Source organism: Talpa europaea (assembly GCF_964194135.1).
Source record: "Talpa europaea genome assembly, chromosome: 7".
NCBI lineage: Eukaryota > Metazoa > Chordata > Mammalia > Eulipotyphla > Talpidae > Talpa > Talpa europaea.
This window is the reverse complement of record NC_140074.1, coordinates 66,038,483-66,065,183: the sequence shown is the minus strand read 5'-3', so window position 1 is coordinate 66,065,183 and position 26,701 is coordinate 66,038,483. Positions and strand designations below refer to the sequence as shown.

Sequence of the window (26,701 nt, the reverse complement as noted above, 5' to 3'; positions counted from 1 at the left end):
TAGAAAAGCCAGGGGTGGCCTTGAATTATTTATTCAGTTGCCCATGTGTGAGGACACAGGCTGTGGGAGGATCTGAATATGTTTTTTTAAGGAAAACCCTTGTATTCTCTTAGACCACAGATGTGAGGAACAGCAGGAGGACATGAGGATGGCCAGGGGCGAGAGGTTGGCATTGATGGATGTAGTGGAAAACACCAGAGGTTTTGCAGGGAGAGAGAATTTTCAAGTAGCTAAACAGCTCTGGAAATCTGCACAAGATGGGAGCTAACATTTCTTGAACACTGAGTGTGTGTGCCAGGCATACCGCATGTCATCCTGTTGAGTTCCCCATAAAACCTGGGTGACATGAGCATAATTAGCACATTTTTATGGAAGAAGACTCAGAGGGTCAGAGAAGATCAGAGAGGTGAGGCGGCTGTCTCACCAGAGGTCCCACAGATTAGGGGTGGAGAAGCTGAGACTGGAACACAGACAACCTGACATCAAAGCTTGTGCACTTTGTATGAAGCCACTTTCCATGAGTGTAAACTCTGTGTATGGGAGAGTGATATAAATAGTTCCATTTCTTTACAACAATTTATTGAACTTGTGGACTGACTTCCTCTAGACATAGACTATGGTCTACATAGCTGTTAACCTTAATTAGACATGTTTCTGAAATGTCAGTTTTAATTTAACATATGATAACTCCGTTATGAAATCTTAGACTGAACAGAATAGCTATTGTAAGAGCCTCAAGCACCAACTGACTATAGGTTATTAAAAACATATTGATTGAAGCTGAGGGCACTATGTAATAGAGACATATCTCATTACACAACAATTAACCCTCCAATAGCTTTCCAACAATCAGATGGTATTTATTTAATGGACAATAACTGCTTTATGAAATACAAATTAAATACATACACAGGAAACTTCATTTACAAAACTTCCATTTTTAAGTAGAATTGAGGCCAAGGCTTGACCAAAAGTCTGATACTTCTCATCGCCACAGAAAAAATAAATAAATCTACAGGCTGTTGGAAAGCCTGCTCTGAAGTGTCACATGACGTTTCCCAAACCAGCTGTGAGGTCCCAGTGAGGGTGGCTGGGCCAGAGGAAAGGGGTCTCTGCAGAGGGCGGAGGGGTACTTTTCCTTCCCTGCAATCACATTCGACCAGCTGACAAATGAAGGCTCTCGGAGCGGGGACTGATGGTGGTGGGGAAAACTGGAGCCTGATTATATGATGCCAAAATCTCATATAATCTCATATTTTTTTTTTATACTACATGCATATACACTCACAGCCATAAATGAGAGCTACCCAGTAACTTTTGTGACCCTTGGTGGGTGGAGGGTAACACCTCCATCATAACTGGAGCTTTGGAAGGACTTAGTGAAAGCGTGTGAGCCCCAGACAAGACCCTAAACCCTGAAGCTAGGAGCGAGCCTAGCCCCCACCACTTCTGTGGGTTCTTGGTTAAACCGCTCTACCTCTTTCAGCTCCAATTCCGTCCTTACTGAGCAAATGAGGATGATAATTCCCTCTTGATGAACTCAATGGAAAGATTAAATGAGACTCTGTATATATACCATTCAGTACAGAATCCAACAGAGTGAGTGCTTAATAAAAGGTAGCAACTACAATAGGGTCATATTAATGAATCCTTAGCTGGTAATTGTTTTCGCCATCGTCTTTGTCATGCCATCACTATTAGGTAAGATATGCAAGAAGGGCGTGGGGAGGGTAATATATGAGTCCTAAATTATATCTAAGCACCAAAAAAGAGGTCAACCTCTTAGTCCATTTCCATGACCCTTTGGAATTGAGTCCCCTTAAAGTCAGAGCTCCTCCCTCAGGAGATCTCAATGCTGGAAGGCACCACAAGACACCTTTTGACTCAGGTCTCCACCTTGAGGCCACTGAGATATCACTAGATCCATCCTTCAGGGGAAGAGGCTGACTCAACTTGGGAGGGAAAGTGACTTGCCAAGGTGATAGAGCTAGTAAGCGTCAGAAAGGGGAACAGAACAGAGAAATGTTGTGCCTCTGTTTTTCATTCTCTGGCCTGAAAGTTCTACCTTCAGCACTACAAAGAAGCACTAGGCACAAAGACTGAATTATATACATTACAAATATGCACACATATTAATGTACAATGTATGAGAATGTATACATATACATCTGAATATATATTTATATATGTAGTTTGCACATGAAGGTGTGTGTCCATTAACTAGAGCAATTTCAACTCCTGAGCTCACAGAGACAAGACCCACGTCTTGATCCCAGGTTTCCAGGTATTCCAAGGTTTCCAGGTATTTAATAATAAAATAAAGTGAAACATTCATGTGCTTAAACTATGTATTCTTACTCATTAATTTCTATTACCTATCATTATTCTTTCACTGAACCCTAAATTAACAACACACCATAAAGACCAGTGACTGTGCTAAGTGGCAGGGGTACCCGCTGCACAAGCCAAGGACAAAGAACACAGCATAATCCCTCTCCAAGGCGGCTTTCCCTTCCAAGTTTTCTCCTTCTTGGCAGCAGAGAGAGAGAGGGATCAACACTTTACAGGCCACACTCACCTTTCAAAGAAGTGGCCGTCAATGGGTGGGAACCACTCCAGCGTCACAGAGTCAGTCGTGTGGCCCACTATCTGGGGGGCCAGGGCGACAGGCGCCGGCTTCCTGGAAGGCTGCCAGCTCTGGTAGACCAGGTCCAGGTAACAGTGCATTCTGGCGACTTGATTGGGCGTGAAGGAGTCTGTACAGTCGTCATCTGCAAGCGGGAAGGGGGAGAGATAAGAACAGGGCTGCACAGGCGGGCATGCGAGAGAATTATGACGTCTCCCGACACTCTTGGAGAGCCAGCACGCCAGGCCTTGCCAACTCAGAGCTGGCCTCTTCCAGTGCTCAAGAGTTAATGGTCTGTGAACAAATTAGTGTAGTCATCACTTCTGGAGACAGGTGAGGGGGAAGCAGGAAGGGGCGGGTGGATGGAACTGAAAAAGTACTTCTGAGACTAGAGAGGGAATAGCACAGAGGTCATGGCCAAGGACAAGGGCAAGGTGAGATGCTTTCCAGGGGCCCCAAGTCACTGGTCAGTAAGTCACACATTCCCTTATTCCTTCCTTCCCTCACCACTCATTCCATATGTCTCATTCATTCATTCATTCACTCACTTATTCTTTTATGCATTCCCTGTTCTTTCACTCATCCTTCTTTCACTTCATCCACTTGTATTATTCATTCTGCTCTCCAAGATGTCACGATATTAACTTTCAAACAAACCAATTGAGCATCTATTACTAACACTGTGCTCTGTGCCAAGAGTAGAGAAGTGATGAAACGTTGAATTCCCTGTTCCTAAGGAGCTACCAGCCTAATTATAGAGTGGAAGATATTTTGTCGATGGAGCCAAGGTTGTCATGAAGCTGGTCAACCACATGTTGGGGAAGAAGGGTGACCCAAAGGGGCCTGGGAAGGAGATAATTGAAGTCAACTAGACCACCAGGCTAAGACTGGGAGAGAAAGTTGAGGGATTCAGGTGAGGGAACTACAAGACCCCAGAGCATGGCATCTGAGACAGCGAGCACAGGCCCTAGTCAGGCAAACCTAGAAAAACCCAGACTCAGTGTCCTGCTGGGACTGGACACCATGGCACCTGCTGCCCAGAATTGCCCATGGGCAATGACTAGGTGATTGGTGTGAGCCAGGCCCAGGCCACTTCCCTTTGGACATGTTGAACTCTCCAACAATTTCTGGAATAAATACAATCCCACGATTTCTGGAATAAATACAATGATTTTCTCCACTTCTCAGAGAGGGAGAAACTGAGACAGGGCAAGAGGAGTTAGGGTCAGATCTGAAATGTGAACCTAGACATTCCTGATACCAAGGCCATGGTTCTCGCCAATGAGAGGACTTTGTGCGCATGGTGAACATGGATGAGACCTTGGACTGATAAGGTAGCCTGCAGGTGCTTGATAAACGGAAGTGGATTCTGAGTCCAAAGGGCTGGAAGACAATCGCTTAAATGCCTTTACATCTAATGACCTTCAATTCTACTCTGTCTTTTATAGGCTGTGAACCAAGACCTTCCTCCTAAGGAAGAAGCTTGCTTCCCATCTCTCTCTCCAACAGCTTTATTCAGCTGCCCCAGGGGCACTGTTTTGGCTTGGTTTCCAAAAACACCACTTCCCAGGAGTGTCCGCCTGGTCAGGGTTTCTGCAGCTGGGCCCCAGACAGAGGAGCACAGGGCTTGCCAGATCTTAAAATAAACCCACCACTGGGAATCCTGCAGCATAAACTCACTTCTCCTTATCAAATAAACAAAATACAATTGGGCAGGTGCTGGGCAGTTAGACATGACCTTGAGAATTCAGCTTAGAAAGGGGACAGGGGTGTGAGGAGGTTATACACGGAAGCTACTTCTGATCCCCTTAGTAATTATTGACAGTCTCTTTTCCAACACCCCGGGGAAGTCTTTCATGCATCTGGAAGAAGCAGAAGAGGCTGGTGTCTACTGTGAAAAAGAGACTACGGTGTCAATCTCTCTCAAGCCTATATGGCATCATGTAACTCCTTCTGTTCCAACCATTCTATGGCTCACCATTGCCTGGAGAATAGAGTCCAAACATTTCAGTATGAGAAGTGACAGATCATCCAGTATGTGGATACATCTGCCTTTGTTACTATGAACCTTGCACTTTGACCTAAAGTCTTGTAAAAGGCACTGAGTAGGTTAGAGGCAGGAGGAGGGATGACAGCTAATGGCACATGGCTGTCCACTTAGACTAGTGCATGAAGGGTCTGGAGTCAAATGGGCAAGAGACTTCATACCCTCGGTGCTTCAGTTTCCACATCTGTAAAGTGGAGGTGCTGATGATAACAAGCACGCTCATCGTCGAATACAGCTGAGGTTAAGGGCAGTGGAGCACCAAGAACCATGATAAATAAACTGTGTTCAATAAGTGCTATCTTAAGATCGGAAATTGTGTGTGTGTGTGTGTGTGTGTTTCTGTGTGTATGTGCATGTGGGAGTGTTGAAAAACTGGAAGTGAGGGGAAAAAACAGATAGAAAAAGATCCACTGTCTTGGACCTAGGATTATCATATTTAGAAATCCAATGGATAGATCGATACTCAATGGATGATCGATAGATCATGGAGAAAATATATGGAAAAAAATATATGTATAGGAACGTTTCCTTAATCATCATTTATAATAGTAAAAATATAATAGAAATAATACAACTGTTAGTAGAGGAATGGCTGTGTACATTAAGGCTCAGGAATAGAATAGAATACTAGTTAGTCCTTTTCTGAAGAAGGGAGTCAGTTTAAAACTCAGTTCCTTTATGTATAAATTGGAGATATTTAAAAGAACCCTACTACCTAAAGTTGTGGGGATCCAGGAGTGGAGGCACCCCCCAGCATTTATCATGGTGCATGGGGAAGATAAACAGCATTTTGTTCTCTAATATACCCTAGTTTGTTTGCTCCTCCTCCCCTTGACTACCCTTCCCCCATTATCCTTTTATAATGTAAACTTAAGCCTTTTCCATGTTTGGTGGTAAAAAAGAGTTTGCAAAAGCTGATAGGTGATAGAGCCTGGCAGGGGAAGAGGAAAATACCTGACTTAAAGCTGAAGTCAGGAAATGCTAGTGTCAGGGGACATCACTTAGAGACTGCATTATTATCAGATTCTTAGGTGAGGCAGCAAAAGGCTCCCATTTATCACAAGACTTGGTCTCAATTAGCTAATGTCTAGCGTCAGCCTCTCCTGGATGGCTGCCACCACATGCTACCCCTCCTGACATTGTGGCCACTTGATCCTGGTCTCCAGGACCAGCCAGTCCATTCCTTTTTCTCTGTCTCCATCTGGTCCTTAAGCAGAAAGGATATTGGGGGTTTCGGCACTCAGGGATCCTGATCAGTCCCCACGCTGTTGATACAGTGCCCCGAGTTCGTGAACTGAACTGTTTTCAAGGACACATTTCGATCTGTAGCTGGGAGGCCACAGATCACGAAGCTTCAGAGCACAGACTCAGTGCCTCACTCCCTATGGACCCCGGGGCAGAATGGTGACCTTGACACCCTCATTTTCATCCACTGTAAAATGAGGAATAAGGATGCTGCATGCCTCCTATAGCTAATAAGAGCATTTAACAGGCTAACTCACTCTTAGTGCATGGATAACTGAGTGCCTATTGTAAAAGTCCCTGCCTTTTAGAGATAATGATAATAATAGTAATAACAATATATGAGTATGAAAATAACAGCTCTCCATTGTTTAACATTTGGAATAGGTTGTAAAATGTTACAAAGACATAAATTATCACCCTAAACTAATTACCTATAGATGATACAATTATTGTTTAGTGTATGAATATGTATGTATGGATATGATTTTGTGAATTTCCATAATTCTCATTACCATAAACAGATATACATCTTATAGATGTATAGCAAGTCTTACAATTTGCATAGGGCTCATGTCGTACATAGTTAACACATAATCCTACCAATTGTCATTTATTGTGCACTAATTATGGTATGGAGGACAGTTCTAAGTCTGCTACCTGTCTGACTCCACCTACCAAATAAGGGAGGTGTGACTGTCCTCCATGGCATCGATGAAGAAGGAATTGAAGTTCCCAGAGAAGTGGGAACTTGCTAGGATCAAAGACTACTGTGTGGAGATTCAAGTGCCCACACCCCAGACTTCACATTCTGAACCACGGTGTGGCCCTGCCATTACCCTTCACGTGGTCTTCAGGACCCCACAATGCTGTCTCAGGTGGATGCCTTGAGACTTATTTCAGTGATCCATTCTCTTTGGACCGCTAAACAGACTTTTTAATTTTTCAAACATGTTAGCATTTTTCTTGTATGCCTGACATGCCTATTTAGTATTTGGAGAATGATCATTGCTAAGAACAACCTTTTGATTAAATCTTTAAAGGCATCGGCAGATTTCTTTCCCTAGATATATTCCTTGGAGGTGGGGCTACTGGGTCAGAGTGTATGTACATATTAAAAGGCCCCAACACAGTAGAAAGGCTCTTGTAGGCTGAAGAAAGCCCCACACCCTGGAGGGGGCCCTGCCTGGTGGGTGCACTTGGTGGGCCCTCTCTGTCCAGGGTGCTGCCTTTCCACTCGCCCAGAGCTTAGCTAGCACCTAATCATGACCACACACGCTGGTGCAGGCCTAGATTTGCCCCCATCACCTGCCTGGTGCAGGTTCAATCTGGTCACTGAGGATCTTCTCCACCTTTCCCAGGGACAGAATGAGAGCCAGAGAATGAGGGATTAATAACACACGCATGTCTTGTTCCTGCTGTGTGACCATGGGTGAAGCCTAGTTATTAAGCTTCCTAAACCACACTTTCTGCATCCATAAAATGGGTGCAATAATCACAGCACTTCACCTGGTTGGGTTATTTTGAAGATTCTAGAATATAAATCTATGCAGCATTTCCCACAGGGTCTGACATGTCACGGACAATTGATTACCTTAGACTTCTGCTGTCGGGATGGTAGCTACAGGTCAGGTGAAATTATTTCAGTTGAAATGAACTAGAATCCCTTAGGACTAAGAGTGCAGTCCCCTGTTTCACCGGGCATACTTGCAGTGCTAGCCAGACAGACCTGATTGAGGCCCGCCACAGTGGGCAGCACAGGCATGGAACACACTGGACAGTGCTGCACTGGATTCCAAATAGGGGCCAGACCTGAGGACTCAGAGCCCAGGAAGGGCAGAAACCCAAACAGCTGGACTGGCGCTGTGTCCGCCTCTCCCCTGGACAGCAGGGGCCTTGCGCACGGCTCTCCCCAGCCCTGAGAACCCGATCTGGTTCTGCATTTTGAATTTCATCCAGCTGCTTTTGTCACCTCATCTATCAGAGATCCTAAGGAAAACAAACATTTCAAAGCTCGTGGTTGCCTTGAATATGCTTTTGCGGGTGTAAGTTTGTTATCGTAGCTCAGTGAATTAGTTCTGCTGTTAATGGGTCACTGAGCTGAGGGGTTCCTTTAAAAAAACAACAGTAAATCAATCGCCCTTTAGATCTGTACAAAGGGGAACAAAAAAAGATTTGGTTTATGGGGGTCTGGTAGCGAGTGGCAGCTCCTAGGCCCCTGAGAGGCCGGCAAATTTCCAAACTCCTGTTATTGTTTATTTTCCATGTGCGTTGAGCTGGCCAAGGGAAGGTGCTACAGAAATGGGACGCAAGCAGGGCTGTGTGAGGGGACAGAGCACCGGATGTGAGCTGGAGGCTTGGCTGGGACTGGGAGCCTAGTGGGAATCTGCTTTTGAGGAAATACCCCGCACTCTGGGCTTGTTTAGAGATCTACACGTACAGCCTTGTTATGGTGCCGGGGGCGGGTTAGCCAGCCCTCAGGAAACCTCAGCTTCTGACTATATGAATCTAAAAGTGGAGAGGTCCCCAGGGGTCGTCAGCCGAAATGGAAAGCAGAAGACCCGCTGGGGATCATCTAATTGACTGGATTTTAGTAGGGAAATCCTCTCTCCAAATGCAACCTTGAGGCAAAAGCCCAACAGAAATAAGAAACAGTTGGAAGGGGGCATCCCTGATTCAAGGGGAGATGGGAATCGGGAGTTGCACCCACACAGAGGCTCAGGGCTGGCCCCCTAGGCATCTCTGAGGACCTGGGTGCAAAACCAGCCAGCCAGTCACCTTCCCACTCCTGCATCATCTAGGTCTCTGCACAAGAATGTCTGACATAGAAAACACTTGTGACCTGGGGCAGATGACCGTCAGTGGTCCAGGCTGGACTTCTGCAAAGCGGGGAGAGCTCCTGCCCTATAGATGTTTGTGAGAATTAAATGCAATGGTGTGTAGCAAAGTCCTTTATGAACAAGTTTTCATTCAAGTAGAAATACTTCTATTGATAGGAATCAGTTTTGTTTAGTTGTTATGGGAGAATTTATTCACAGTCTCCTTCTCTCTCTTCCTCCCTCCTTTTCTTACTAACAAATGTGTGGTGCATCAGCCCTGTTTTAGGTTCTGGGAATAAAGTAATATATTACAGGCAATCTCTGCTTCACAGAACTTGCTTGTTCTAGTGGGGGAAATAGTCACCTGGATGTAATAATAATAATAGGATTTGACGTCAGGCTACCATGTGCAATTCTACAGTCCATGCCTTACACACGGCTCTTGGCTGGAGGGGCCAGTGGTGAGGGATGTGGCTGCCCTGGGAAGGCTTCTTCTCATTGCTGAAGATGCTATAAGCACTAGAGGTGAACTTGCCAGATGCTAAAAAGGAGTGCAGGGTATCTTAGAACTCAAAGAATGAGTTCCTAATACTGTTATAGCATGTAGCTTTTTCCTGATAGGAGGTGGGGGGTAATAAGAGTAAAGGAGGGTGTAAGAATCTCACAATTAGGAAAACTCACCAACCACTGGCGTAGAAAAATACAGATGCAAAACTAGAAGGAGGCTTGGAGAGCAAGTCCAATGATTCCACTTCCTTGAGAAAAATGAGACCCGGAGATGGGATGGGATAGACCCAAAGCCTGTAGGTGACCTAGTGGCAAAGCCAGACCTTCCACCCAGCTTTTCTGCTTCTGGTCACCACCAGCTTCCAAAAGTGTGTCTTTCTAAGGAGTTTTCAGATGTGACATTTTCCTTACACCCCGGAGGTTCTCACAGAAGGAATATTATATTGATTATCTGGGATGAGGAATTGTTGGGGTGGAAGCAACTTAGGAAAGGTAAGCGGCTTGCTCCTGGCTCCTTGGAGCCAGGCCTGGACCCATGTCCGACATCCTGTCCCATGACCCTACCTGCGTAGCTCATGAAGTTGTTATAAGGAGTGTTAAAGAAGCTGTGGAAGCCGCAGGTGTCATTCCCTGGCCCTGGGTCACCGCAGAGTTTGTGTTTGGGGGCTGGGTTGGTGTCACTGCAGAGGTCTCCAGTCTCGAAGGAGGGCTCCGTCTCCATGCAGGGGTCACTGCAAGACTGGATTTCTGAGATGCCCCGGAAGATGTGGTATAGGCCCAGACTGTGCCCGATCTCATGGATCATGGTGTGGGTATGGCCAGGAATGCCATAGAAGGATGGGTTCAAGACAATGCCACCTGCCAGGGGAGAAACAGAGCATTAGCCGAGCTTGGCACAGTGCTTCGTGGAGCCAGAATTCATAAGTCCATCAAGGTGCTGCCTAAACCACCCCAGGCTTCTCTACCCTATGACCTCACGGCACTGAGATATCTTAGGACTGGTGATATGAGTCACCAATAGAGTAGGAAGGAGTCTCAAAAGTCATTTTGTGCAATTCCTTGATTTTACTTTCTTTTTTTAAAAAATATTTATTTATTTATGCATACAAGAGCTGGGGTCAGCTGGGGCAGTGAGAGGATTCACCAGAGACAGAGAAGGGGACAGAACAGGCAGATTGACCAAAGTACACTGCTAAGGGGAGTAGCGAGTGAGTCAGGAGAGGTCTGCTGAGCCATGTGGGTTGTTCCCTGGCTGGCCAGGAATCGAACTCGTGCTGCAGTGGCTGCAGATAGCTTCATAGGTTGCTTCTTAACACTTGCACCACTAGTGAGGTTCCTCCATTGATTTTTCAGATGAAAATACCAATTCCTAAAGAAGTGGACAACTTATCCAAAGTGATTTCAAAAGAAGCAACATGATCAGAATTTCAAGAGCTTCGGTTTCTAGGCTGGTAAACATTTCTACTGCAACCTTTTCCCTAAATAGCAAGGCATGCCCTGATTTACAAACATTCTACACACTCTTGTCTAAATAATGTCCTCATGGCCAGACACCTGGGTTCCAGTTTGTGCTTTGGCTTCGATAGCTCTCTGACTTTAAGCAAGTCAATTCCTGTTTCTTCATCTCTGTACTCTATGACTGTGAACATTCCTGAAAGCCAATATAGTTCTAGCAGTTATAACCATTTTAACAGTGATAATAATAGCCAGTATTTCTTGAGCATTTATTATGTGCCCTTTCCTTGCACCCTTGCTAAGTGTTCTATGGATCTAGTCACTCTTAGCTCACAGTCCAGTGAGAGGGGCACAGATTTAGAAAAGTGAAGTAAGTGGCCTATGATCAAAAGGCAGTATGTGCATACTGGAACTTGAACCCAAGATCCTTGGGTCCCTAAGCCAGTGCTCTTAAGCTTAGTGCTATCACTTATGCTACACCAGGGCCTGGAATTGGCCATCTCATTAAAGGTAGCCTGAGTATCTGTTGAATGCTGACTCAAGCCAAGATGTTTTGTGAGGTCTAATTGTGTGTGTGAAGCTGGTACAGTACCTCCCATGAGAGGGTGTCTTTCTTATTAGGCACTTACTGCTTCAAGTGTGGTCTGAGAACACACAGTGTGAGCATCACCCTTAGGTTATCAGAGTCTCAGGCCCCACCCAAGACTGACAGAATCAGAAAATGTGTTTTCACAAGAGCAAGAGACTACGGCGACTTGTCTGTGTGCTCTACTCAAGAAGCAATGTTTTGCCTCCTGGGTCTTAGAAGATCAAATAGTACTTAACTTGGGGAGACAGAGGGACTGGACCCCAGCAGAATTGGATGCTAGCATTGCTCAAGATCCTTTGAGACACTGGAGAAATACTCATTTGAGACATTGGAGGCTAGCAGAGAGACATCCAAGTTTTAAAGTCCAAAAGGATTTCAGAAAGGATTCAGACCTAAGCACCCTGCAAGTGGCAACTTTAAGGGCGAAGTGGAGGCCTGAAGAAGAATGGAGAGGAGGGAGAGTCTCGGTGGTGTGTACTGGCAAGCCTGGAGCAGGCACTGGGGCTTGGGGTGGGGGTTTATCTTGAACTGAACTGCTTAGGGCAAAGCTTGCTCAGTCATGGAGCCCACAGAGTCTCTTAATTCTGACCTGCTCAGCCTTCCAGCACACAGATAAAGATGTATGAGAGGGAGTGGTGTGTGTGTGTGTGTGTGTGTGTGTGTGTGTGTGTGTGTAGGGGCAGGCAGAAACAAGGAGAATTGAGACAGGAAATCTCTCTCAATTATTTTCTGTCAATCATAATATGAAACATAATCCCCTTCCCACCCAAGGCTTTTTTTTCCAGGTGTAACAGCAGGTAAGAAAAGTCATGTGTGCGCGTGCGCGTGTGTGTGTATTCTGACTATATATATATATATATATATATATATATACACACACACACATATATATAGGGTTTGAGTTGGGTTTGAGTTACATCTCTAGGATGGTGGCAGCGGAGAGGCCAACTGAGGTCAGAATTCACAAGAATAGGACTGTACTCCCATTCTTCTTTATGCTGGCTGTGTAATCTTAGGAAAATGACTTTGCATCTCTGGTGAGCTGTCACATAAACAGCTACAAGAGAATTGATAACTCTCTGGCTCTCCGTGGAGCTTTAACATTGAAATAACAGAGGGGAAGGACCCCACGGGTAATCCAGGGATAATGATAGTATTGCAGAAAACATCCAGGCCAGCCCTGCTTATTTTACCTCATCCACTCCCAATTCACCCCTTTCCACAGAGCAACAGCACAGAGCCCCCGAGTCCTGTTTCATTGCTTCTCTTAAAAGTGAAATAGCTGCAGCCTGACATCATCCTGAAATACTATAACATGCTATGGATTTATAGCTTTCTGTATTCCTGGTCCTGAGCCAGTTTCTGAAATTCATGGAATTATCAGGAGTATTTTTCTTTAACTTTAGAAACTTACTGCTCACCCTTCTCAGACTCTGATCATGGTGCTTTTGCTTGTTTTACCAGTAAGACACAATTTCAGGACTGAGAAGGGGCCGTGGGGCCTAACATTAAAAATCTGGGGAAAAGGAGGCATGGGGCAGGAAAGAGACTTGCCTAAGGCCATTCTGCTAAGTTAAGTCACAGCTAAACTCAACCATATATACTGTCTCATCACAGAAGATACATAATAGCTAAGCACCGATCTTCAAGTTTGCTTAAGGGGCACAGCATCTTCAATCCAATCCCTGTCTGCCTACTTGTCTGTCTATCCAACATCTATCTCAGGTCTTCTAACATCTATCTCAGGTTTTCTTGATTTCATCATTATTCACATTTTTAACTGTTTAACCTTTTTATGGGCATTGTAGGAGATTTAGCAGCATCGCTGGTCTCTCTCTACACATCAGATGCCAGTAACATCCCCCTATTTGTAACAACCCAAACTATCTCTAGAATGTCTCCTTCATGCATAGAATCCACCCAGTTGAGAACTACCTGATATTTATCTTTGTATCTACCTCTAATTACACAGCCACACAAGTGCCCACACATCCACAAATTGGTTTCATTCTCCTAAAAACAACTGGGAAAAAAAGACCTACCTGGAGCAACTAAGTGCAGAGTTTGATTCTGTACAACTTCACCATTTCAAGTTGTAGTGCCCCTTATCAACAGATACTGTAGCTACAGTACACCTGCTGGGGACTACTGTATCTGGGAGATCCAGGCGGGAGCTGGGGAGAACACCCAGCACTGTCACTGATGAACCCTACCATTGTCACAAGAGGCTCACTGGGTCATCAGTGTTCACCCTAACAGATAATGGGGACACACCACTCAGGGAAAAGTGGCTACATAAACTGCAGGGCCTTCACTCAATGGAATATTCTATAGCCAAAATTTTTTCACCATTAGAGAGATGAAAATAACCCAGAGAGATGAGTTTTACTTGTGATGTTAGGAGGTAAAAGTTGGATGGGATGTAGTTATGAAGACTACCTCAACATGGAAAATGTAGATGACATCATATTACATGAAAAAGGAACATGAAATTGCTATGCTGTGATTTCAGATATGTGCAAGTTAAAATGCATGTCTACATATAGACGTGTACTGGAAAAGAACATGGAAAAATCAAAATGAAAGGACTACAATGTTTGCTTACAGGGCCTGGTTCAGAAACCATTGTCATTTCTGACTTTTGGAGATTGGTTTGTATAAACACAAGTCTTGTTTGTCGACATGCATAATTTGAATGTAAAGAGTTCCTGGTGCTGGTGGTGGGTGGAATATGGAGGAACAAGCAGTTCTTGCAAACTCACTTTCTCTTGACTCTTTGGTGTCTTTCAAGCCAACCCATGACTGGCTGTGCCAGCACAATGTGGTTGCCAGCCTAGGAAGATATTTGCATGAACAAGATGCAGGGGATATAAGGAGAAAGCAATCAATAGACAGAACTGGAGACTTGCACTTCAAATATGGCTCTGTCATTGATGTGTGGGTGTGATCACAGATAAGACCCATTCCCTCTCTGGATCTCAACTTCCCTATTAATCAAACAGGGTACTAATATTGTGTTGTTTTCTTCAAAGCATTACTTGGTGGTTAATATAGGCGATAAGGAATGTTAGAGTTTTGTGCATCAAAGTGATAAGCAAATGGATTGTTGACCATCACCACCACTACCACTGTTGTCACAATCACTGTCATCATCCTTGCTACTACTAAATTTATTCCTGTACAAATCCATTTTCCTCCTGAAGGTGTTTCCAACTCTTACCCAAGTGCATTAGGGCTTCCTTATCCCAAGGCCACGTTGCTACTCCAGCCAATTCCTCTTCCGAGGAGTTTGCGAAGAAGATATTGAGATGTGTTGATCCATCCAGTCTTAGAATGTTCTTCAGTTCATTAACATCCAAATATGCTCTGCAATAAAAAAAGAGAAAGCTTACGGTCATCATCATCCCAAAAGAGATTGAAGTAACAGGCACTTCCATTGAATTAAGAGCTACAATGTGCCAGGCACTTTAGTAAGCACTTTATAAACATCACCTCATTGACTTCCTCCAATAATATCCTAAGATAAGTGAGACAATCCCATTTCACGGATAAGAAAGTCCTTGTGAGTTTAAGAGACTTGCCAAGGTTGCTCATCCTACAAATTGCAAAGTTCAGTTTAGAACCTAAATTTTTCTAGTCAACATCTGTGACTCAAAGGATGCTGCAATATTGACTGATGACAGGATCGTTCATGTGGGTATAGATCAAGAGACAAAGTATTCTCATTCTCATTTTGGCATCTTGCCTTCTTTGCTCATTTACGATGCATCTTGGGCCATTTATTTATTAGATACAGATTAGCATGAGGAGGCCTGCTTTGCATCTCTATACCAACCTTTCAAGGGGTTTTTATTTCTTTGCAAGAGAAGCAGCATGTGGTTCAATGCTATTATACAGGTTGCCCAAAGTTACTGAACGGTGTTTCAAATCCCAATCTTGTCTAGCCTGGACACCAATAATTTTTTTCACTGGGGTATCACGTTTTTCACTGGGGTATCAAGTGCCTGGGGTATCACGTTGTCTCCCAAAGATGAGTCTGCATTCTGTTAGCCTCTATTTCTCTATCTGCACAATAGATAACCAAGGGATATTGCACTTGAAGCAGCTGTCATTGTAGACTGACATATTCAGGAAGTGAATTAGTGTCCCAGGCTACAATGGTGAGCTCTTTAAAAAAAAAAATTTTTTTTAAAGATTTATTTATTTATACAAGAACTGGGGCACAGGCCAGAGGCACATGAGGATGAGAGAATTCACCAGAGACAGAGCAGAACAGGCAGACGAACCAAAACACACTGCTGTGGGGAGCAGCAGGCAAGATAGGAGAGGTCTGCCATGCCATGTGGGTATCTCCCTGGCAGGCCAGGAATCGAACCTGTGCTCCAGAGGCTGTGGACAGCTTCACAGTGCTGGCACTCAACCTGCTCCACCACCGGGGAGGCCCTACAATGGTGAACTCTTTAATAAGTGCAACAAATACATGATGCAGAGAGGAAGACAGGGTCTTTGGAAAGAGACTGACATATCCTATGTGCCCCATAAACAAGAATCCTTCCCTTGGGGAGGGTAACTCTCATCAGAATAGAAACACTAAATAATGCTTTGGATCACCAATAGGCATATTATTCAACAGTTCATTCTTGAAATACAGAGAAGCCTCTTGCTCCTCTCTCAGGCTTATTTCAGGCCCCATTTAAGTCTGCCATCATGTACCTTAGGGATCCTTGTGAAAAACTAATAGTCATTTCTTGAGTAAGGTTGGAAATGAACCAATGGATAAATTAATAAAAACATAAATAAGCCAGTAGGCAGCTTCAAATAATATGTGAGATAAAGGCTATGAACAATTATATTTAATGTTTGTTGGGCCTTTCTATGTGGTCTGACTTTACATGGATTAGCTCCTTTAATCTTCTTAATAACACTGAGATAGATAGTACTATTATCCCCATTTTCCAGAGGAGGAAACAAAGGCTTAAAGAAGCTTCAGACCTTGCTAAGGTCACCCAGTTAGTTGACAGAGTTTTCCTTTTACATAAAGCTGAATATACAGGGGGTCTGGCATGGAGCCTGGGCACTAGATCATATAATCATGACTCCTTTCTCTTTCCTTCCTGGAGTCTCAGATGGGCCTCCTCATATGGAGTCAAGCCCAAGCCCCCCTGCATTTTTGAAAACTCCTGCCCCCATCTTCAGACCCCTATTTGCTCTCTTGAAGTCCCCCCTGTGCACTGGCAGTACCCACCGTGATGCCTCTATGCATGCTGTTTCCTTTGTCAGGGACTCAGCTCCCCGTTTTGTCTCTGATGAACAAATCCAAGTCCATTCTGACACTACTCTTCCAGGATGACTCCCCTGACTCCCACCTCACCTTCACCCCCTTTGCCATCCCTTTGCTTGTCTACCTCCTAAGAATAGGTACTCTGATACCATCCCACCTCATTGCTTCACTTTCTATGTCTACCACTCTTTGTGGGGCTGGGAATGTGCCTTATTCATCACTGTTTATCCAGTTCTCAGCACAGGGCTGGATACCTGGCAAATGCTCAGTAGATGCTGATGGGGTTGAGTTTATACTTGGAAAGAGAAAAGCTGAAATACATAGGTCCTGGTCTCAGTTTCCTTATCAATATGCTGAGATCTGTCCCAGCTGCCTGGGACTTCCCAGAACATTGCTACGAGTCACACATCTAAGTCCTGATGGCAAGAGGGTAAGTCTTGAGAACCAGCAGCCCTCTTGGCTACCTACAACATCACTGTCTCAGACTCATGAAACCCAATGTTCACGTGACCATAATTTGTATGGTTTTTCAAAAAAAAAAAAAGACAAAAAACAAAAACAAACAAACAAACAAACAAACAAACAAAAAAAAAACCAAGGCTAACAGGAGCCAGAGATGCAGGCAGGGCCTAAACAGGTTACATCTATGACTGAGTTGAACTGACTAAATCCAAGGAAGATCATACAAGGTAAGGTATTGACCCCAGATCATGCTGCTGTGCCTTCTCTGTGTCAGATCCCTTCTTTAGCCCCTTGGATTGGAAGTCCCACAGGGCATTCAAATGAGTCTTCACAGTGATCAGAACAGGAAAGAGGAACGAACAAGGCAACATTTATTAAGCACTTGATGTATAGCTATCCCCGTGCTCGTGGAACAGTAGTCCATCTCTGCGCAGTATTTGAAATCATGTGGCCAAGTGGCAAGATGGCTCCTTCTCATGTCAGAGTCCTGAATTCAGACTCTGAATTCATCTCTTTCACCTGAAGCGTGGGCCACTCTGGGGCAATGTACTTAACTTCCTGTGCCCTAGTTTTCCCTAAACACAAAACAAGGATGATAATAGACCCTACCTCGTAGAGCTCAAAGGATTTGGTCATTAATAATGGAAGTGTAAAAGACTTCAAATAACTCCTGGCATGTGGAAAACCTCAATAAATGTTGAGCTAAGGAGCAGATTCAGAGATCACATGAATAGTGACAAAGCCAAATAAAAATTTAGAAGAAACCAACTCTTCCTATTTCCAAACTCACCCAGGACCATGGTATAAAGGGAAACAAAGTGAGGGAGGAGAATGAAAACACATAAAAGCTGAAATTTTCTTGGATCAGCCTTTTTCATATTGTTCATTATTTTCTAATTGACTTGTCCATTTGTATCAAGTGTTCTCTCAGGCAGAAAACACAAATGTCACCTCTTTACCCCTTTGCTCTAGGCTGAGAAAGCTTCATGAGTGGAAGAGAAGGGGTGGAGTAGGGGCAAAGAAGACATTTTAATTGGTTGTTTATTCAGTGGTAGTTGAAGAAGCCAATCTTTTTAGGGGGTGGTATTCAATCTGGCCCAAGGCAGAGATGTGTGATACTGGAGTCACTCCCTGTTTGTAGGTGAATTTCCCCCCCACACACACTTCGGGGAGCTTTCCTTTCCTCAAAGAGGAAGAATCTATGGCAGCAATTCATAGCCCAGGCCCCACTTGTCTCTCTTCTCTCCACCTCTTTTTTGGGGGCCCACCCAAAGAGAAGCAGCTCTGTGGCTAAATGTTTTCTTTCTGATGACTGAAGTTTTTCCACTAATACAGAGCCAAGCTGGGTGTCTTCCAAAAGGATTAGAAGAAAATCTTGGAGAGAGGAATTCATGTAGGTATCTATCTCCCTCCCCTTACCTCTCCTTAAGATACTGTTTTTCTCCTGTCAAAGGGTAGAGGAGAAAGCATAGAAGATCAAACTTAGAATCATAGAGTGCACGGAAACTGATGTTGAGAGAAGGAAAAGGACTGGACCAAGACCACTGGGCTTTCCATTTTCTAACTATGGAAAGGTTGAGCCCATGTTTCCATTATAAAGTATTCATATTTAATTAAAAAAATCAATACCTCAAAGAAAGCAATCCAAATCCATCCATATTCAAAACTCATCCTACTACTCAGAGTTGAAGAGACAGACCTATGTCATGGTTACATTGCTTTTCCTCTCCAAGTGTCTGCCCACAGGGATGCTATAGGATGGAATGAGACAGCTAACCCAGGCCCGACACGTACTCCACATAATCTTTCCATATTCTATCTTCTATTCTCTTCCGCTGGGGAGAAATCTAAAGGGATAGCTCACTCTGGGTGATGTCCTTAGTCTCGGTTTTCAGCATCTTTATTTCTTGCCCTCCATCTAACTCTCTTAATTCAACCTCAACCACTCAAGTCAAGTCATCCTGGTTTCTGATGCTGAGAACCTCTGATTTTCCCTTATTATGGCTATCCCTTAAGCAAGTCTGTTAAGTTTCCTTCCTCTGCCTCATAACCTCTTCCCGAATATCTTTTAAAACCTTATCCTGGGCTTCCCTGGTAGTGTAGGGGTTAAGTCTCAGCACTATCAATGCTATGGCCTGAGTTCAATCCCTGACCAGGGAGCTGACCTCCATGGCGCAGCAGAACTCTCCTGACTTACCCACTGCTCCCCTCAGCATATATTTCAGTAAATCCTCCTGCTCTGTTCGCTGCTCTGTCTCTGGTGAATCCTTTCACCACTACACCTCTGGCCTACACCCCAGTTCTTCTACATAAAAATATTTAAAAACAACACCTCACTCTGCTAGCTCACATGTGAGGTACTCCATGTCTCTGCTCCTGGCCACCCAGAGAGTTGGGATGTTGACATGCACCTCTGAGGGGCACTGGGGGGAAAGAAGCAATGCAGAGAAAGTGCCTGGAATAGCACCTGGCATGGAGAAGGCATGTGCTGGTTGGACAGGCTATTCTTCTGTCGTGATGGATTACTACACAATATTAGTCACAAGGAAGTCATGGTCATCACTTCTAGCTGTGATGACTCCTTCCTCCTCCAAGTCCCCACTTGTGATTTTGTATTTATCACCCTGCTTTGTGGCAGCTCCATGGTGTAAGCACTTGTCTTCCCCATCAAGCTGTGTGTTTCAAGCAGGTGCAGCCCAAGTCTTTACCATCCCTGTGATGTCATCCCTAAACGTTTCCTTCAAGAGCAAGAGTTACCATGGACTGGAAGCGTGTGAGCACCCCTCTCTTAAACTGCACAACAGGAGGAGGCAGTCTAGGGTCTGGGAAGTGAAATGACTTGTCTGAGGTGTTGAGGAAAGGGCATAGGAGGACCTGGCAATAAATCTGTGCTCCAGCCTGTGTGTGCATGGCAGCGCTTTTGTTCCAATGAGTCCAGTCATCTCTTCTGTTGGGTGGACGCAGTTCCCCTGCAGGGGTGCCTGGCACACCAGGTTGAGCATGTGGGAGATGCTGTCCCCACCTCCACAGGCTGGACATCCCTGCGCAGAACCTGTAGGGCCTGCATTTCTGGGCTAGCCCTACTTCCCTGCTGCCTGATCTGCAGCTCAGAGCCCCTATATGTTTAGTGAACTTGTCAACTAGACTAGAGTATTCCAAATCATGTCTATAGGAGGCTAAATGCACAAGAAGCAGAGACGGAGTTAAAGGGAAAGAGCTTCAGAGTCAAATGGGTGTAGGACCTGATCTGTTAAGCAACCACAAATACAGATATTTTTTAATTGCAGGAATTTTCACAGCCTTTAATATGCAAAATAGGAGTTCGACAGATGATCATAATCCTTTCATTCCTTCCCTGCCCCACCTCTGCCTTTGCCAAAATCCAAGTAACTGCATAACCAATAGAGTTTGGGAAATGTTGGGCTAAATTGGCAAATCTCTTAGATCCTTTCCCCAGCTGCCTTTCAAGAGAGGTGTTTCAGTGTCTTTTTTCTTCCCACAGAGCCCATGCACCTGGATCCAACTGTGAAGGTTGCAGGTCCCTGGAATGTTTCGGGGTGCCAAGGCACCCAGACTTTACCCCTCTGCCAGAAGTGCATTTCAAAGCTATGAGAGCAATTCTGGAGGGAGATCAAAGCTCTCTTAACTCAACTGTCATTAGAATATTTTCTTTATGCATCTCACTTGCTGGTGAGTGCCAACAACATATTTCCTAAATGCACTGGCCTGAGATGGTACAAGTCTGTAATAATCTCAATGAGAGGGCTGTCAGGGCCTGTTTTATTGAGCGAGAAGCAAAAGGAAACTACATTCAAAATACAGAACAACAATAACAACAAATCTCTTAAATGCAATCATGGATCACGCCTTTCTATCCTACTCTGGAAGCACAATCTACCTACCTTCCTGCTTTAAAAATGACTGGCCAGAGGCTCAGCTCAGGGACCCTAGATCAAGACAGGCTGGTCTCAAGTTCTAGTCGCACTCACAGCAAATTGCAGAAATGACAGCCAAGGAGAGCCTGGAGAAGTGTCACTCCTAAGTCCTGCTCCCTGGGCTCTGGAGTTTGCAGAGGGTTTGTGGGCCTGGTGCTGGTCATGTGCCAGCACCCTCAGTTTTAGGAGGGTTCACATGGAAGGGTCATTTCTGAGCTAACAGTAGGTGAGAAAGCTCTTTCGGGTTATTACAGGGGACTATGGAGAAAAGCACATCAGAAGAGAGACACGCTGGTGTTCAGATCTCCCCATTGCTGCCAAGCAATCCTGTGACCTTGGAACAGTGACTCCGTCTTTGTACCTCAATTTCTCATCTTTAAATTGGGGCTATAAAATTTGACCTAAGAAAAGGAATCAAGCTCGCTCTTATTTTGTCTTACTTTTGGTTGAACTACACTCACCAGCATAGAAAGCAGGAGCAAGAGCACTTCAGCTTTCTAAGGAAAAGGTTCTCACCCATATTTCTGGAGCCCACAGATCTTAGGAAGTGGCTCAGAGTTCAGTGGAAGGTGATGCGGGTGTGGTTCCCTACATCTAGCAACTTCCATCCTAGGGAGTACCCACTCTACCTACTCTGCAAGTTAGGCTCCTGTAAGATTTGGTTTAAGAACAAACTTTAATAAAATGTTTGAAAACCACCATCACTAATATATATATAGCAGAAAAAGTTATATATATATAAATATATATATATAGAGAGAGAGATAGACATATAGATAGATAGATAGATAGATAGATAGATAGATAGATAGATAGATAAATAGATAGATAGATATAGATATAAAACTTCAAGGAGGTGGCATATCAGAACGTACCCAGAGGAGCGCGCAAGTCATGGAAAGGTGCAAAATGCATCAGTGCTCTTTGGACCTTGCCCGTGGTGGAGCTGCAGGAACCTGAACTTGGCCCCCGGTGCCTGCTGCATTTCCCTCCCTTCAGCCAGTCCTGATTCCCTTTCTGGACTAACTGCGTTTACCGTCCTCACAGGTGGTTGCCCTGTTTCCACAACTCCGGAGAACTACAAGAGCAAGTCCTGTGACACTGCCCACTTCCAGATTCTGACTGCAGCCTGTCCTTCCCAGGGAGCATCTCAAGTCCGTGAACCACTTACTCTACTTTCCGAACACAACAGACCATTTGAAAGTGATTATCAAATATAAAGATCAAAGCCACTCCAGGCAAGTCATTAAAGCAAGATAAACCTCAGAATGTTTATTGCATCCATATCCTTGTTCCAAATAATAAGCTTTCTCTGAGCTGTGACCAGTTCTAAAACCTGGATTTTGTACTTTATCCCAGGGTCCTAACAATTTGGACTTACATTTCCTGCTTAGTTCCATCGTCATAAATAAGAAAATCTGAGTCTCTTGTCTATGAGAAAAGCCCCCCCCCCAAAAAAAAGTACTTGGATAGTTTATTAAATTCTCAGAATCCTGAATAATTTATTTTCCAAGTCACAGCTTTTGTACTGAAGCTGGGTACACAGTAAGAAAACTGTAACAGCACCAATCACTGATCAACAGAAAAATTGATTATTCTTTCATTTGTTTATTGAATCAGACATTCATTCTGACCTCCCTCTCCAACCGCCCCCGCCGCCTTCAATCTTTCCTTAACAACCTACCTCCCTATATATCATTCACTCAGCCTTTCCCTCTTTCATTCCCAACATTTATTGAGATTCTATCATAGATCATGCTTTATGCTAGAAACTATCCCTACAAATATGAAAGAGAAACTTTACATTATCAAAAAGCTAGGAGTTTTATGAAGGAAGCAAGACAAATTATCAGATGATCACAACACAATGTGATAATACTAATAAAACCTACCATTTTGGGGAGTTTGGGGGAGTTTATTACATACTGGCACAGCTGAAGTAATTTTTTATAGTATCTCTTTGAAGCTTTACAAAATCCTTATGTGTTAAGTATGAGTATCCCCTATTTACTGGGGAGGAATCAGGGCTGCATGAGGTGACACTACTCCAAAATTCCCTCTCCCAGGGGTGAGGTGTCAGAGGCAGGACAAGGACCCCAGCTTGAGGGGGACAATAGATAGAACAGACCCTTCACCACCTCTCTCAGCTTTATCTTAGGATATCTGAGTGCTGAATGGGATGGAGCACAGAGCAATGAGAATTGCCCAGATGAACGTAAGATCGCTTTGAGATTGTCACGTGAAGAATAAACCTTGGTTGGCTGTTGGACCAAGTGTGGGGATTAGGGGAAAAGATGGAAGCTGCAGAACGCGGATGGTTCTGAAGGAGCATGGGGAAAGTGAGTCCTTGCAGAAGCTCAGGTGTGGTGGGAAGGCTGGGATGCAGGGCAACCTCACAAGGGGAGGCTGGAAGGCCAGCAACGGCCACACCAGGAAGGACCTTGTACCTTGTACCCAAGTTATAGAGAATGGAGAGTGGCCTGAAAGCTCTAAGTCAACCCTGGCAGGTTTTATGGCAACAAATAAGAAAATCTGGTTGTTAATTTTCAAAGAACTTTCTTTTCTAGAGGAAAGTGGAAGATGGACTAGAGGAGAGAGGAAGTGAAGAAGTCGCTGGCAGCATATGCAGGAAGAAGCAGCTACAGAGAGACCGAAGGAGAGGTACAATCGCACAGGAGCAAGTGATGCCAACGGGTGTGGGAGGGAGGGGGTGCCACGATGGGTGTGGGTGCTCACTTGGTCTATGGGAGTATGTCTCCTGTATCACTCTTGGGTTTTATATGTCCGTGCTCCCCTTAGCGCTGTCCTAAACTCTAGGTTCAGCTGATTTGTGTCTCTGAGGCTGTGCCCTCTGTGAAGTCATGGGGGAAGGCCAATCCCTGGAATGTCACTCACCTGTTGCTCTCTTCTGCATAGGGTCATAGTGAGAGCAGGGAGAGTGGGATCTAGAATCCTGAGGATTTGGATGAGGGGAAAGGAAGGTACTGATTCAGAGAGGTGAAGTGGGCTAGCGGAAAGATTCATGAGATCATATGAAAACATTGAGGTGAAAGAAAAATTTTTAATTTTAATGAATAAAGTATTCAAAAGGTGAACCCCCCACCATTGATGGAGGGCTGATACGATATGATAGAAATGATACTGATTAGTACTCCAAAAGAAAAAAAAATAATCTCAGACTGAAGGACACTACTTTAAAATGAAGACTTTTTCTTGGAACTACTCAGCTCCTATTTTTCTCAGTTTTCTCTTTGAAAATGATTTTAGCGACTGCCAGGGTGGAAGGCAAAGTGTCAGAACACCTGGTTCCTGGCAGGCTCAGCTAGTTGGTTAACATGACTCATCCTTCGGGACTCAGAAGCCACTCTGACCCTTATGAGTCAAGTACCCACCCTCTGTGCTCCCTCAGAACCTGTAATGACACTACCCACATAACTACTTCTCTTCCAGAGGGAAATTCCATGAGGGCAGAACCGTACCTGCCTTGTGAACTGTACATTATGGAACTCCCCTCCACACACACACACACACACACACACACACACATCTAGCACTCTGCCTGCACTTAGTAGGTGTGCACATGCACACACCACTGTCAAATGGTCCCTTATCCCTAATCTGTTTCCGATGTTCTACGATCTCTGCTTTGATAGTCCCAAGGACTCAGTGCTTAACTAATTTTCAGGATAGACGTTAAGCATAAAGAATCCCTTGAAAAGCAGGAGGGGTAATGCTTCAAGCATGATGGTGTGTCCAGAGGCACCAGAACAGTAACATGACTCTCTCACGTCAAACTTTTCTTTTCACAACAGAAGCATGCAATTCCAGGGCCCACAGCTATCCCTTCCCACCGCCTCACTTTCTTCTTTGAGAATCAAAACCACAATTGATAAATAATACAATTGACCACATGGAGTAGAGCACACACAACTCACAGACAGCCCTGTGGTTTGTCTTATACTTGAAACACAATTAAATAAAGACAAATCATTTTTATTTTATAAGTTGAAGCAGCCACAATGTTCTACGTTGACTGTGCAGTTTGGTGCTAACAGTTAGCCACGCAAAACACATAACCAAGCAATATTATGCTTGGGACGGATAAGGTAAGAATCACATCGTCAAATGTGTCAATATGGCAACTTCTGGATTTTTGTCTGGCCCCATAAAAAAAAATAAAATCCACCGACCTTCCAGCAAATTACAAATTTATATAAAGTTAGAACTACACAGTTTTTACAGTAGCTGTAAATATTGCTGGATGACCTTGAACAAGTCTAGAAACTTATCTAAATTTGGGTTTTTCATCAGGTTAAAAAAGAGCTGGCTCTCAAAGGGTCATGTGACAAGCTAACAGTTCGAGTATGGAGAAATAACGCTGGAAACCATGACATTGTATGTGAGACTCTCAAAAGCAGAATTAAATTCAAATTGATTTTTGGAAAGAGGATGCCACATTTGGGGCCTGAGGGAAGATAAAATAGCAGACATGCAGACTGCCCAAGGTGGTGTACCTCCATTAGTCTGCTGCTGGGGTTGAGTAATGTGAGTAGGAGTCTTTCAACTGGTCATAGAGTAAAATTATTCCTTCCCTGCCACTCTGAATACATCATACTCAATTAGATAAAGGGGCTGGTAAATACGGGGAAGGTGGGGACTCTCTCCTATTTCCCTGACTGCCTCCTGGGATTAATACATGACATTATCTCACCCTTATTAAGTCCCCTACCCCATACACACACATTAGTACTCTAGCCCTGGTCTCACAAGCCTGGGACCAGGATTATGTCTGATTTGAACATGTTTGAGCAGGAACAGAACTTTAGAAATATTATCCCCACATTCTCCCATTGTACAGATGAAGAATCTGAAATTAACAGAAGTGACTTACTCCATGCTGGTTAGGAAGTTACTGGAACGATCCAGTCACTTCCTTCCTCATGCTTTGCCAAGCCACGGTGTTTTTCTACCTTGAATCCTCATGGGAAAGAACTCTCCCTTATGTCTGTTTTCCAACCTCTTTAAGATCCTGAGATACTCCACGCTCTTGTGGTACTGTCGTTACCATTGCCCTCTGTGACTATAAAAACAGTTCAGTAATCAGAAGTCAAGCTCAAGGCTATGAGACGCAGCTGGCTGTCTGAACTCGAAAAAGGTGGGAATCACCAACATTAGAAGCTTGCAATGAAGACAGTGGTCTCCTTCCTTTTCCCTTTCACTAGAAGACCACCAAAACAGCCTAGAAGATGGAAAAGGAAAGAGAGAAGCAGGGAGGGGAGGAGAAAGACAAAAGATGCCCTTCCAAAAAATAAGGGGTGGGGTGGGGAGCCTGCTTGACTTAAGCAAACAAACCCAACAGCAAATCCACTAGGGAGATTTCCAGAAAGTGCATGTGGAGGGGTCCTTTTAGGAGGCAGAAGACAGCCCAGTTGTGAGAGATGGTAAGGCTGAACGGTAATCAGTTTAAGAACTTTGTTTCCCCGACATAAAATGCACAGTCTGTCAGTTCAACCCTCCCTCACTCCCCACCCCCCACCATTGCTTTGTTCCCTAGCCTGGAAGGGCATCTGACCAGGCTCTGAGGCTGTCATGAGTGGTCAGTGTCACCTGCAGATGGACAAGGGAAAATAAGCGTGCTGACTACGCCAAACCCAGGGTGGAAAAAAACCCAAGTGCCTCCCGCTGAGGCCCTTGGAATGGGTAGCAAGATTGCCAACCCTTCAGGAAAATGGAGCTGG

General features: G+C 44.4%; 1 protein-coding gene across 1 annotated transcript in view; it reads right to left on the bottom strand.

Moving 5' to 3' along the window:
• Positions 1-26,701, bottom strand: part of PAPPA (pappalysin 1) — a gene marked incomplete at both ends in the record, with an annotated part of 230,926 nt that overhangs the window by 165,705 nt on the left and 38,520 nt on the right. Inside the window, 3 exons of the mRNA XM_084237287.1 lie at positions 2,579-2,771; positions 9,806-10,099; positions 14,506-14,651. Of these exons, the coding sequence (XP_084093413.1) occupies positions 2,579-2,771; positions 9,806-10,099; positions 14,506-14,651 (633 nt within the window). The remainder of the gene's footprint in view (positions 1-2,578; positions 2,772-9,805; positions 10,100-14,505; positions 14,652-26,701) is intronic.